The sequence below is a fragment of the Hesperophylax consimilis genome, chromosome 4 (assembly GCF_061612785.1).
Source record: "Hesperophylax consimilis isolate HC1 chromosome 4, BYU_Hcon_1.0, whole genome shotgun sequence".
In the NCBI taxonomy this organism is placed as follows: Eukaryota; Metazoa; Arthropoda; class Insecta; order Trichoptera; family Limnephilidae; genus Hesperophylax; species Hesperophylax consimilis.
Window position 1 is genome coordinate 10,612,962 of NC_142839.1, and position 12,791 is coordinate 10,625,752.

Sequence of the window (12,791 nt, forward strand, 5' to 3'; positions counted from 1 at the left end):
AGGGCTCCACCTTGCAAAAGGTTAGGTAGTAGCGATTTTCACATATGTTGTTAAGATTGGGACTCTAAAGAAAAAAAAAAGTTTTCGACCTTGGGGGGGTCGAGCTCGACCCGCCATCTTGGATTGAAGGTGCCAAAATTTGGTTTTTTCAAAATAATTATGAAGTGGTTGATTTTACAACCAAATTGTTCAAGGCAAACTTAAAGACAACTAAATTACCTAAATTTTTTATAGAAAGTTTTTTTTTGTAAGTCTAATTAGGTAACGAGTTACAGCGGTTGAAAGAAGAAAATTTTGACGAAAAATTGTAAAACTCCAGTTTTCTTGATAAATTTTGTACGAACATATTACACAATATCATTTTAACGTATTTTTACATTACAATATACTTATATAGCATCATCCGTGTGCTCGATGACGTTGATTTGTTATAGTGGGATCATAGTCTAAAGCTTCCTTAAATTCGAACTCGCCCCATTTCCTTTGTCGCTTTTCACTGAAGAAGGAATGCGCAAAGGTACGAAATCATCATTTTATGGTGTTTTCGAACAACTTCCAGAAGGCGAGCAACTTGGAGGTAGCAAAATTAATGTTGTGGATGGAGGATATCTTTTACATAAAGTTGTATGGAATCGGAATGATTATTTTGGGTCAATTTGCGAGAAATACGTTCACTATGTAAGAAATCACTATGGATCACATGCAGTCATTGTTTTCGATGGATATCCGCTTGATGATGGTGAAAAAAATACGAAAACCGCAGAAAGACTTCGCCGATCGAAGAAGCACATGTCTGCAGATGTTCTTTTCGATGAAACAATGCCAGTTCAAGTTTCACAAGAACGATTTTTAGCCAATAAAAATAACAAAGTCCCTCTGATTTCGATGCTTACAAAGCAATTTATACAGGATGATTTTACAGTTAAGCAGGCTGAAGAAGATGCTGATGAGTTGATTGTCAATAGTGCGATTTCCTTGTGTTCATCATATGACGCTGTTTTCATTATTGGCGAAGACGTTGATCTCCTAGTTCTGCTGACAGCATTAGCACCACCCAAAAGTAGTATATATCTTCGCAAACCCGGGAGAGGTAAAACTTTTGAAAGACTGTATTCCGCGAATAGTGTGAAATACAAAGAGGCGGCTGAGAATATTCTGTTTCTTCATGCCTTTAGCGGCTGCGATACAACATCGTCCTTCTTCAACCAAGGAAAAACAAAATTTTGTTCGTTTGTGCAAAATGAAACAAGACTCAATGCCATGATAGGAATCTTCAAACAACATGATGCAACACCAGAAGACATAGCAGTTGCAGGAACACTCTGTCTTGTTGCTTTGTACGGGGGTGACATGGATAAGGAAACCTTGGAAGAAGTCCGCTACAAACGTTTCGCAAAGTCGACAACAAAAAGCAAATTCAATCTTGCCTTTTTGCCACCAACGAACGACGCTGCACGGTACCATGCATTTAGAACGTACCATCAAGTCCAAAAATGGTATGGAATCCGAAAAAATCAGAAAACTGGGGCTGGAAACGTGACACCAACGGGCTTGTTCCAGTAAGAATGACAAAGAAACCAGCACCCGAGACTTTATTAAAATTTATTTCATGCAATTGTAAAAAAGGATGCGGCGTTGCATGTAGCTGCAGGAAAGCTGGATTGAAGTGTTCTATTGTATGTGGGTGCTGTAATGATCAAACATGCCGAAATTCGCCAGAGGTTCAAATCGATGTCGAGGACGAAGAAGAAGAGATTTTGTCAATGGAAGCCCAGAATCTCAGTATCACAGGAAATGAGTTAGATGATGACATCGATGACAAAGTATTATTAAGTAACATAATTTATAGTAACATAATTCATAGTAATGTAACATAATTTCGAAATCTACCATCGCTGGTATATCTGTGGAGTAGACCTACTGGGGATACCACAATAAAAAATGCACCATGTTCTCGACCTCATAGTGGTATGGAAATGAGTTATCAAAATTATTATAATTATGTAATGAATAACCCGAAAAAATAACAAAGTTGGGAATTTCATCATTTTTTAGAAAAATATTCACATTTCCGCCACTGTAACTCGTTACCTATTAGATTTACAAAAAAAAACTTTCCACAACAAATGTAGGTAATTTAGTTGTCTTTAAGTTTGCCCTCATCAATTTGGTTGTAAAAACGACCACTTCACAATTATTTTGAAAAAAACAAATTTTGGCACCTTCAATCCAAGATGGCGGGTCGAGCTCGACCCTCCCAAGGTCGAAAACTTTTTTTTTTCCTTAGAGTCCCAATCTTAACAACATATATCAAAATCGCTACTACCTAACCTTTTGCAAGGTAAAACTCCCCACTGACTGGACTATAATAGTTTTCTTTAGAAATTAAAATAATTCGGATTTACTTTCAAACTCAGCTAAGTCGTTTGTATCGGTACAATAAGGTTATTTTATAGGCAAACTTATACTTAATGCGCTTTAACTTTTGTAAAATATATCCATGTTATTTCAAAGTTTGATTTATTCTTGGATGAAAACATTAAGTTACATAACATTATTTAATGATTAATTATTTACTTGTTAACGTCCTCACCCACCCCTGATGCCACGCGTCCCTGCTAATGCTCATTTTCAAAGCTGCTTAAAAAAACTAATTTTGATTCCTCAGTCGTCTCGCGCTCCTAGGCAAAGTGAAATGTCCGACCTCGTTAATCTAAATTTGGTGGTGAAAAATCATCTGGACGGTTTACCAGAAAACAGGCTGCTAAATGTATTTACCGTTAAGAAGTCCAACATTGAAGGGCGAGGAATATTTGCTGAAAAGGACCTCGTAATTGGCGAATTGATATTCATCGATTATCCTTTGATTATGGGCGCACGGACGACCGTCGAAGCTCCCGCTGGCTGTATTTGTTGCTATAGAACAGACAAAATACTCACACCGTGTGCAAAAGGTTGTGGTTTACCCGTTTGTTCCGTAGATTGCGAGAATACCCAGACCCACGTGGCAGAGTGTAAACTTATAACATCGTGGAAACCGACAGACCTGAGGGAAACATTGAATTCCCAGAATTTTGCCAAGTGTTTAGTACCGTTAAGAGCTTTACTTTTAACTGAAAGCAGTAAAGAATTCCTACTAAGCCTCGCGATTCACAACTCATCAAGACACGGTGCAGAATTGAGGTTCATCAAAAAGTTTTTCCATGTTTCTAAAGCTGAAGAATTTTTGTTGAACAGAGCATGCTGCGCGCTGGATGCAAATGCTTACGAAATGCTCCTGACTACAAAATCTGAAGAGAATGCAGACTTGCGGGGATTATTTCCAGTTGCGGCATTAATGAATCACTCGTGCGTTCCTAATATTCGAACCGATTTTGATGCATTGGGAAGAATGCACGTGCGAGCAAGCGAATTCATTCCCGAGGGAACAGAAATATGCACAACGTATACTAATTTACTCTGGGGAACCCCAGCAAGAAGACATCACTTGATGAATACCAAACATTTCCTTTGCCAATGCGTTCGATGCTCTGACAGATCTGAATTTGGTACTTTTCTCACAGCTTTGAAATGTTTGGACAGGAGTTGTAATGGAGTTCAACTACCAGTGAATCCATTAGAGTTTTCTTCAAATTGGCGCTGTGATGCATGTGATGCAGAAGTGACTCCTCGTCAGATAGGAGGCCTTCAAAGCGCTTTAGCCGGTTACTTAGGATCGTTAAATTTGGAGAATCCAAGTATTGTTTATGATCTCATTAGAAACAAGATGGACAAGTTTTTGCCCGAATCCAACCACATTGTTTTCGAGATGAAGTGTCGGGTCATCAGCGCAATTGGAGTAGCCGAAGGATATTCGTGGAAGGGTAAATATGCTATTTCAAATAATAACGATTAACGTTTTTATACGTATCTATTTTTAAAGAAAATTTTAAAAATAAATAAAAACTTTAATTTTATTATCTTTGTGCTTTATTGACCGTAAATAATGTCAACGCATGACGGCTTTGGAAGCCAATTAAGAAAATAAGATTAACGCTAACTAGTTTCATCAGTGAGATATGTACCTATTTACCGCTGTGTATTTTCCAGATATTCTAGAAAAAAGTTTTTGGTTAGGCATATATTGTTAGGTTTCGGTTCTGAATGGAGGTCTTTCGCTAGGGCGGTATCCACCACTTTGAAATTAATATGGTAAAAACTATTCTGGAGATGATGAGAGAGTAACCGGCCTTGGTATCCAATCCAGGCTGTTAATACATTTAAACATTTTATGTAATATCTTGAAGTTAGTCGAAAAATTTATGCTAGTATAACGAAAAGCGTTCATTCGTTCGTCACATCAATAGATGTATTATATTTATGGACTAGTAGTCTGGTAATCTTTTATATAAATCATCACGATAAGCAGCAAGACTGATGATAGAATCCGAACTGTATTTTTGGAACGGTAAATATAAACGATTTGTTGCTTGCCAATAAATTAACGGTCTGGTGAATAAGTCTTTGGTTTCCATCAATCAATGTTGTCAGAAAAGATTTTCTATCTATCAATTTTGTATTGGAAATATTCCACTTTAAAATCAATGTTGCCTTGGAAAGATTATTCATGTTTTCCCTTCAAAACTTGTCCATCTTTCAATTTTGCATTGGAAATAATATTTTCCGTCAAAATAAATGCTGCTTTTGAAAGATTTTTTAATATACAATCATGATACCTTGGAAAGATTTTCCATCTATCAATAAATGTTGTAATGGAAATATTTTCGATTAAAATCAGTATTGCCTCGGATTTTTGTCGCATATTCATGATACCTTGGAAAGATCCCACCCATCAATACATGTTGCATTGGAAATATTTTCATATAAATTTAATATTGTCTTGGAAATTTTTTTAATCAAAATCAATGCGTATTATTATGCAATCATAATATTGGACGCATTCGTATACTTACTGTTAACATCGTAAAATCAACAGGGTCTTAGTTTTGCGGGTCTTCCACATCCCCCGTAGTATACAGTGCTTGCTATAAAGCAAGGACAAAGGATTTTCATTCCTCCATAACAATCTTCGAGGAATCTCCTTTAATTACGACACTGCTCTTCAACTTCTGGAGGCGAAGTTTTTTCAATTCAATAATTGAAAATTTCTTCTTCAATTCTTAAACTCAATTCATTTATTTAAAAAAAAATGCACAATAAAACGTTTTAAAAAATCTATATAAATCTATAAAAATATATCTTAGATATTGCAAATAGTTAAATATTATAATTAGTGGAATTGCGATGATTATGTGAAAGCTGGGTTACAGAAGATGAAAAGTTATTTCTAGATCTTCAAAGGTAAAGGATAAATGTTCAAACTGTTGTGTTTATATCAAATTTAATTCCTTTAAAATGCTTATCATCATCATCATTAATCAATCAAGTAATAAGCCCAGTATTATCAAAGCATCTGCGCCTGCCCGTTAACTCGACAAGCTCCAGTTACTTATGAGAGTAAACTGCAAATTGCCACAGTTGACTTAGGCTTCAAATTATAATTTATTTATTTATTTTATTTTTTTATTAATACCCCAAACTAGGCAAATGCCCGTATTATGGTGGTAATTAATAAGAAAATATAAAAAAGAAATCATAAGAAAATATAAAAAAACATATAAAATAAAATATAAACACAATTATACAATGTTGTCCATATATCGTTATACAAATGGTAAAACAAAAACAAAAATAATAAATATATATGCGATAATATGGATAAAGTCGGAATGAATTCACTTAATGGTCTTTCTTCAGTCAGACAATAATTTCATTCAGGAAGCTTTCAGATTTCATTCTGCCACATTCTATGAGCCATACGGTTATTTTATTTTGAAGAGGGCCTGTTTAAATCTTACTGCATTGCTGCTTGAACCCATTATACACCTTAGGAGCCAGAAATACATGGAAACGTTGTCCAAACGATGTGTTCATTTTTGGTACTATCATCCTTTGTTCTGATCTTAGTCTTGTTGTGTAGCTGTGATCAACAAGACTATGAAGCTTGGGATTGTTCGTATAGTACATTATGAGTGCATGTATATAAATCTGTCTTACATCTAATAATTTTGTTTCCTTAAATAAGGGTGTCGATGGATACATATAAGGTTTTTTATCCATCACTCTTATTACAGCTTTTTGTGCCTTGGCTAACGGATCTAGTATAGTCTTGGCTGCACCGTCCCAGCTTAGTATGCCATACCTGATAATTGAATGGCACAAAGCATAGTACACAAACAAGCGAATTTTTTTAATAAGTAATTCCTATTCGCATTTTGAAAATATACCGTACTTTTAGGTTAAATATGACTTTTAAAAACCTGTTTTTGATATAGTAAGTAATGGCTACAAGGACCAAATTTAGTTGGTCCTCTCGTGCTCGTTATAACCTAGTTTGACTTTAATTGAAAAAATAAAAATACCGTTGTTATTATTTGTACGAATTTTTTTTTGGTACTTTAAATATATGTAAATGCGTGGATTACCACGTAGATATAAAAAAAATGATTGCTAAATTACTTTCAATTCCTCAACAACCTCTCAACTATGGAATCCTCAACTGGAGTAAAAGACAAGAGCGAAGAGTGTAATGATCTGCCCTTTCTACTTCAAACTTTTCCTTCTCTTCTTCCTACGATACATTTTCCTTAAGTCCCGTAGGTAACTTTTCCATAAGGCTTTGGTTATATATATATCCGGGGTAGGAAGGTCCTCCCTGCCGTCTTTTCTTTATTACACACCCCTTCAAGTGTGTACATCCTAGTTTGTCTACGTGACGTACGACCTTGAACGTACTCATTTCACGTGACGGTTCAGTATAAAAAGGCTTCACCGAACGTTGTGTTGGGTTTTTGTTTCTCGGTTTAGAAACCTAGTTATTTATGTTTTGTGTGGTATCCCTTGGTTCTTTTGAGATAGAGTGAGTTGAATCCATTACCGCTGTTTTTCAAAACCATTTCATAAACCTTATCTTCTAAGTCGCCTGCTCACCCCCCCCTAGCTACTCGATTCTACCTATCGTAGGGTAATGTGAATATAATAAAGTGTTAGATTTTATATATGTGATATACATACGATAAATTTATGGTGTTAGTTGTCGGCGCCATCCATGTATATATTTTGGGAAGGGAAGGAGAGGAAAGGAAATGAATTTTTTTTCAAGTTAAGATTGGCTCCTCCGCTTACCAAACAAAACTGATGGATGATAATTTGAGCAAGGCGATCGATATCTGCGTGTCTGGATATCACAACCGGCCGGGTCTCCCCTTGTTCCAAATCGGCAACCTTCACGCCAGAATAAAGAAAACCAGGTCTCTTCACCAATTTCAGAATTGCCCCAATCTCAAACACCTCCAGGATAAACTACTTTACTGAGTGTAGAAGGGGAAAACCATAACATCCCTTTATCACGAATCTAGTCGCGAAAATGTGACACGCAAGGTCCTAAGTTACGTGCCACCTCCAGAAAACGTTGTAACTCCCTCGCCGTCGGGGATTTACATCCCTTTCTAGGTCAATACACATATAACACACGACGATCTTGTCGACATTCTGCCTGCTTATTAACGATAGGTTGTGTGCCTACCCATTCAGCCAATTATCATGTGAGATATATGTAAGGTCTACTCGATATGCCAAATTTGGGATGAGGACTGTCTGTATTTTAATATTTGGTTCCAGTATTTATTTTATGAGGTTACTAGCATCCTCGTGTATTAGGTATGGGTAACTTCTACTGAATACCTATCCTCTCAGGTAAGGTATAAACGGATAATTGGTTTGATTTTTTGCATTTAATTTAAAGAGGCCGCCTACCTCTCGAAAGATACCTGTTGAGAAAAGTTGTTCGGTTGGTAGTTTTATTTCGGAGATTACCATCTCCCTCTTTCGACTTTAGATTTGTTTTTGTGCATCCCAATTCGTAACTTAGGAAGTCAAACAATAGATGAAAGGTATTAAATTAGAAGGTCAAATAACAGAAGAAAAGTTTTCATTTTGTTCCGTCTGGTCGCATCCGATCGCTTTCAATTTGGGACGGCATACTCTAGCAAAACTTCCCCTTTGACTGACTGTACCTGCGTCTAGTCCTATATATGAAAAGGTCGTTGACTCGTCTCTCGCTCACAGCTGATTGACAATGCGTCTAGCGTATCCCTACTTATGGGAAGATTATTTGGGTTGCAGGCGTTGCAAACTCGGTTCCTGTACCTCGGTTGTATTCTATTATTAAAAGGGTCCTCTGAAATTTAATAAATAATATAAAAAAACTCACCCTGTTAGTCACCTCCAAATCCTCGTGTGAAACTTACCTGGTTACACTATATAGCTAAATCACTTTAATTTTCGACCTCCTCCCTACGCTTATAAAAGGGTAATTAAATATTCCTGTAAATAAAATCGTACCTCCCTAATCTGTTAGGATTCGAACCCACAGTTAATAATCTATTTGATTCTCTGGTTTTCGGTCTCCGTGGATAGAATGCCATCTCGCCAAATCAATAACTTAGCCCGATTAAACACTTCCTGCCTTTAAGTACATTCACTCTATTTTAAAAACGCAATCAATATTTTTATTATTTTCATGTTTTTAAGACAAGCAATCTAGTTCGAACTGTATACGAAATCACGTTTAAATCAACACAACTTTATAACACAATCGCGATTGCACAACACCTGGCGCCCCTGAGGTGGGTTTTTACAAAAACGGCGCTCTACAAATTATCCAATTATTATTATTGGCATTATTATTAATTGTTTTCCCACTGAGTCGAATCACTTTCACTTCACACAAACACCGGATCAATAATCTTTCACTTTAATTCAATATTCCGCAATATTCTCTAATACCATTTGAATTCAATAATTAACTGCAATTTCAAACAACACTTCTGATTTGTATCCCTTTCTCGGGGCTGTCAATCCACCCAAGTTCCAAACTCGACTGTCCTCCGGTCTCTCCTTTCCCGTGGGAATCTGTTTACTCAAGGCCTGTCTGTCAATAAATCTTCCGTCGTTGTTTAAACAAAAAATTTTTAGAGCACGTTATTTTATTATTTATCGTTTATTTTTGTGGATGTCCAAAACATCACAGCCTCCCTTTAGTTCTAAGCCCAACGGGTAATCTCGCTTCCTCGTGTTAGTCGATGGGATTAGAAATAACTATAGGTAATTTACGTTTCTCGAATACCTCTGTATTTATTTTTTATTTTTATTTTTAAATTTTATTTTAATTCTTCCAAAATGTTGAGCGCCCCTGTTCTTCGTTTCTAACCTAGCATCTGTTTATTTTTTTGGTTCCCGTGATTATCGGCTTGTTCTACTGGTGAGTTTTTTTCCGCCCTCAGCTTTTCAAGTGTTTTTGTGTCTCTATGGGTAGAAATTCAATATGTCATGTCACACTTGTTTATTTTTAAACTCTGAGTTATTTGTTTAAACAGTGTTGTTTCACCTCAATACGTTATTTGTATTATGTTCGAGTGTTATTTATTTTCATGTTGATTTGTTTTTATTTTGTGTCCTCGGCGGTGATCCGATGGTTTTGTCTGTCTTTTATTATTTATGTCTTAAACATTCTCTGCCTTTTAGATCTGGAATAAACAATAATTGTTTACATTTATTCAAATATCAACGGTATAAAATATGCCATATACTTCACGATATCTGAATGCAATGTTTATTTTAGATTTGTCCCAGCTATCTTATTCTTGTGTTATAATTAATCCGATTTCGATGTTTGTTTATCCTTTGGCTTCGTTGTTTATGAACATTTTAGATGTTTTTTGTCGTCACAATGAATTCAATGTTTTCCGGGTCTGTCTGTTTATTCTATTTTGCCTTTGAAGTACGATGTCTCTGTTATCATTTTTGACGATAGGTACCATTTCTTTTGCTGTTAATGTGAATTAATAAGGTTTATGAAATCCATTTTTTTTTTCAACAACAGTAATGAATTCAAACCAGCTTGTATATCTATCTCTCCTGGTCACGGCACCAGATGTAATGATCTGCCCTTTCTACTTCAAACTTTTCCTTCTCTTCTTCCTACGATACATTTTCCTTAAGTCCCGTAGGTAACTTTTCCATAAGGCTTTGGTTATATATATATCCGGGGTAGGAAGGTCCTCCCTGTCGTCTTTTCTTTATTACACACCCCTTCAAGTGTGTACATCCTAGTTTGTCTACGTGACGTACGACCTTGAACGTACTCATTTCACGTGACGGTTCAGTATAAAAAGGCTTCACCGAACGTTGTGTTGGGTTTTTGTTTCTCGGTTTAGAAACCTAGTTATTTATGTTTTGTGTGGTATCCCTTGGTTCTTTTGAGATAGAGTGAGTTGAATCCATTACCGCTGTTTTTCAAAACCATTTCATAAACCTTATCTTCTAAGTCGCCTGCTCACCCCCCCCTAGCTACTCGATTCTACCTATCGTAGGGTAATGTGAATATAATAAAGTGTTAGATTTTATATATGTGATATACATACGATAAATTTATGGTGTTAGTTGTCGGCGCCATCCATGTATATATTTTGGGAAGGGAAGGAGAGGAAAGGAAATGAATTTTTTTTCAAGTTAAGATTGGCTCCTCCGCTTACCAAACAAAACTGATGGATGATAATTTGAGCAAGGCGATCGATATCTGCGTGTCTGGATATCACAACCGGCCGGGTCTCCCCTTGTTCCAAATCGGCAACCTTCACGCCAGAATAAAGAAAACCAGGTCTCTTCACCAATTTCAGAATTGCCCCAATCTCAAACACCTCCAGGATAAACTACTTTACTGAGTGTAGAAGGGGAAAACCATAACATCCCTTTATCACGAATCTAGTCGCGAAAATGTGACACGCAAGGTCCTAAGTTACGTGCCACCTCCAGAAAACGTTGTAACTCCCTCGCCGTCGGGGATTTACATCCCTTTCTAGGTCAATACACATATAACACACGACGATCTTGTCGACATTCTGCCTGCTTATTAACGATAGGTTGTGTGCCTACCCATTCAGCCAATTATCATGTGAGATATATGTAAGGTCTACTCGATATGCCAAATTTGGGATGAGGACTGTCTGTATTTTAATATTTGGTTCCAGTATTTATTTTATGAGGTTACTAGCATCCTCGTGTATTAGGTATGGGTAACTTCTACTGAATACCTATCCTCTCAGGTAAGGTATAAACGGATAATTGGTTTGATTTTTTGCATTTAATTTAAAGAGGCCGCCTACCTCTCGAAAGATACCTGTTGAGAAAAGTTGTTCGGTTGGTAGTTTTATTTCGGAGATTACCATCTCCCTCTTTCGACTTTAGATTTGTTTTTGTGCATCCCAATTCGTAACTTAGGAAGTCAAACAATAGATGAAAGGTATTAAATTAGAAGGTCAAATAACAGAAGAAAAGTTTTCATTTTGTTCCGTCTGGTCGCATCCGATCGCTTTCAATTTGGGACGGCATACTCTAGCAAAACTTCCCCTTTGACTGACTGTACCTGCGTCTAGTCCTATATATGAAAAGGTCGTTGACTCGTCTCTCGCTCACAGCTGATTGACAATGCGTCTAGCGTATCCCTACTTATGGGAAGATTATTTGGGTTGCAGGCGTTGCAAACTCGGTTCCTGTACCTCGGTTGTATTCTATTATTAAAAGGGTCCTCTGAAATTTAATAAATAATATAAAAAAACTCACCCTGTTAGTCACCTCCAAATCCTCGTGTGAAACTTACCTGGTTACACTATATAGCTAAATCACTTTAATTTTCGACCTCCTCCCTACGCTTATAAAAGGGTAATTAAATATTCCTGTAAATAAAATCGTACCTCCCTAATCTGTTAGGATTCGAACCCACAGTTAATAATCTATTTGATTCTCTGGTTTTCGGTCTCCGTGGATAGAATGCCATCTCGCCAAATCAATAACTTAGCCCGATTAAACACTTCCTGCCTTTAAGTACATTCACTCTATTTTAAAAACGCAATCAATATTTTTATTATTTTCATGTTTTTAAGACAAGCAATCTAGTTCGAACTGTATACGAAATCACGTTTAAATCAACACAACTTTATAACACAATCGCGATTGCACAACACCTGGCGCCCCTGAGGTGGGTTTTTACAAAAACGGCGCTCTACAAATTATCCAATTATTATTATTGTCATTATTATTAATTGTTTTCCCACTGAGTCGAATCACTTTCACTTCACACAAACACCGGATCAATAATCTTTCACTTTAATTCAATATTCCGCAATATTCTCTAATACCATTTGAATTCAATAATTAACTGCAATTTCAAACAACACTTCTGATTTGTATCCCTTTCTCGGGGCTGTCAATCCACCCAAGTTCCAAACTCGACTGTCCTCCGGTCTCTCCTTTCCCGTGGGAATCTGTTTACTCAAGGCCTGTCTGTCAATAAATCTTCCGTCGTTGTTTAAACAAAAAATTTTTAGAGCACGTTATTTTATTATTTATCGTTTATTTTTGTGGATGTCCAAAACATCACAAGAGGGTAGAAAATTTGTTGCAAATAATAGTTTTTCAGTATTCCAATAATATTTAAATCAAAATCTTTTAGTATTTTCTTACACTGAAATATTTTAGTGTTGTTTAATACGGAAACCAACACTAAAATGGAGTGGAGAGGAGGAATGGGGTTCTCTTCCCTCGTGGGGCCCTCAGGGAACCAATGGGGAGTGAACTCTTTCGTCGTGGGGCCTTCGGGGAACCAACAGGGAGCGGACTCTTTCCTTCCTGAG

At 36.5% G+C, this 12,791-nt stretch overlaps 1 protein-coding gene across 1 annotated transcript; it reads left to right on the forward strand.

The window, feature by feature from the left end:
- Positions 1-3,391: 3,391 nt before the first annotated feature.
- Positions 3,392-6,268, forward strand: LOC149424176 (SET domain-containing protein SmydA-8-like). Its single transcript, XM_089631500.1, has 2 exons — positions 3,392-3,863; positions 6,174-6,268. The coding sequence occupies exons 1-2, from the start codon at positions 3,392-3,394 to the stop codon at positions 6,266-6,268; spliced, it is 567 nt and encodes a 188-aa protein (XP_089487626.1).
- The last annotated feature ends 6,523 nt before the right edge of the window (positions 6,269-12,791 follow it).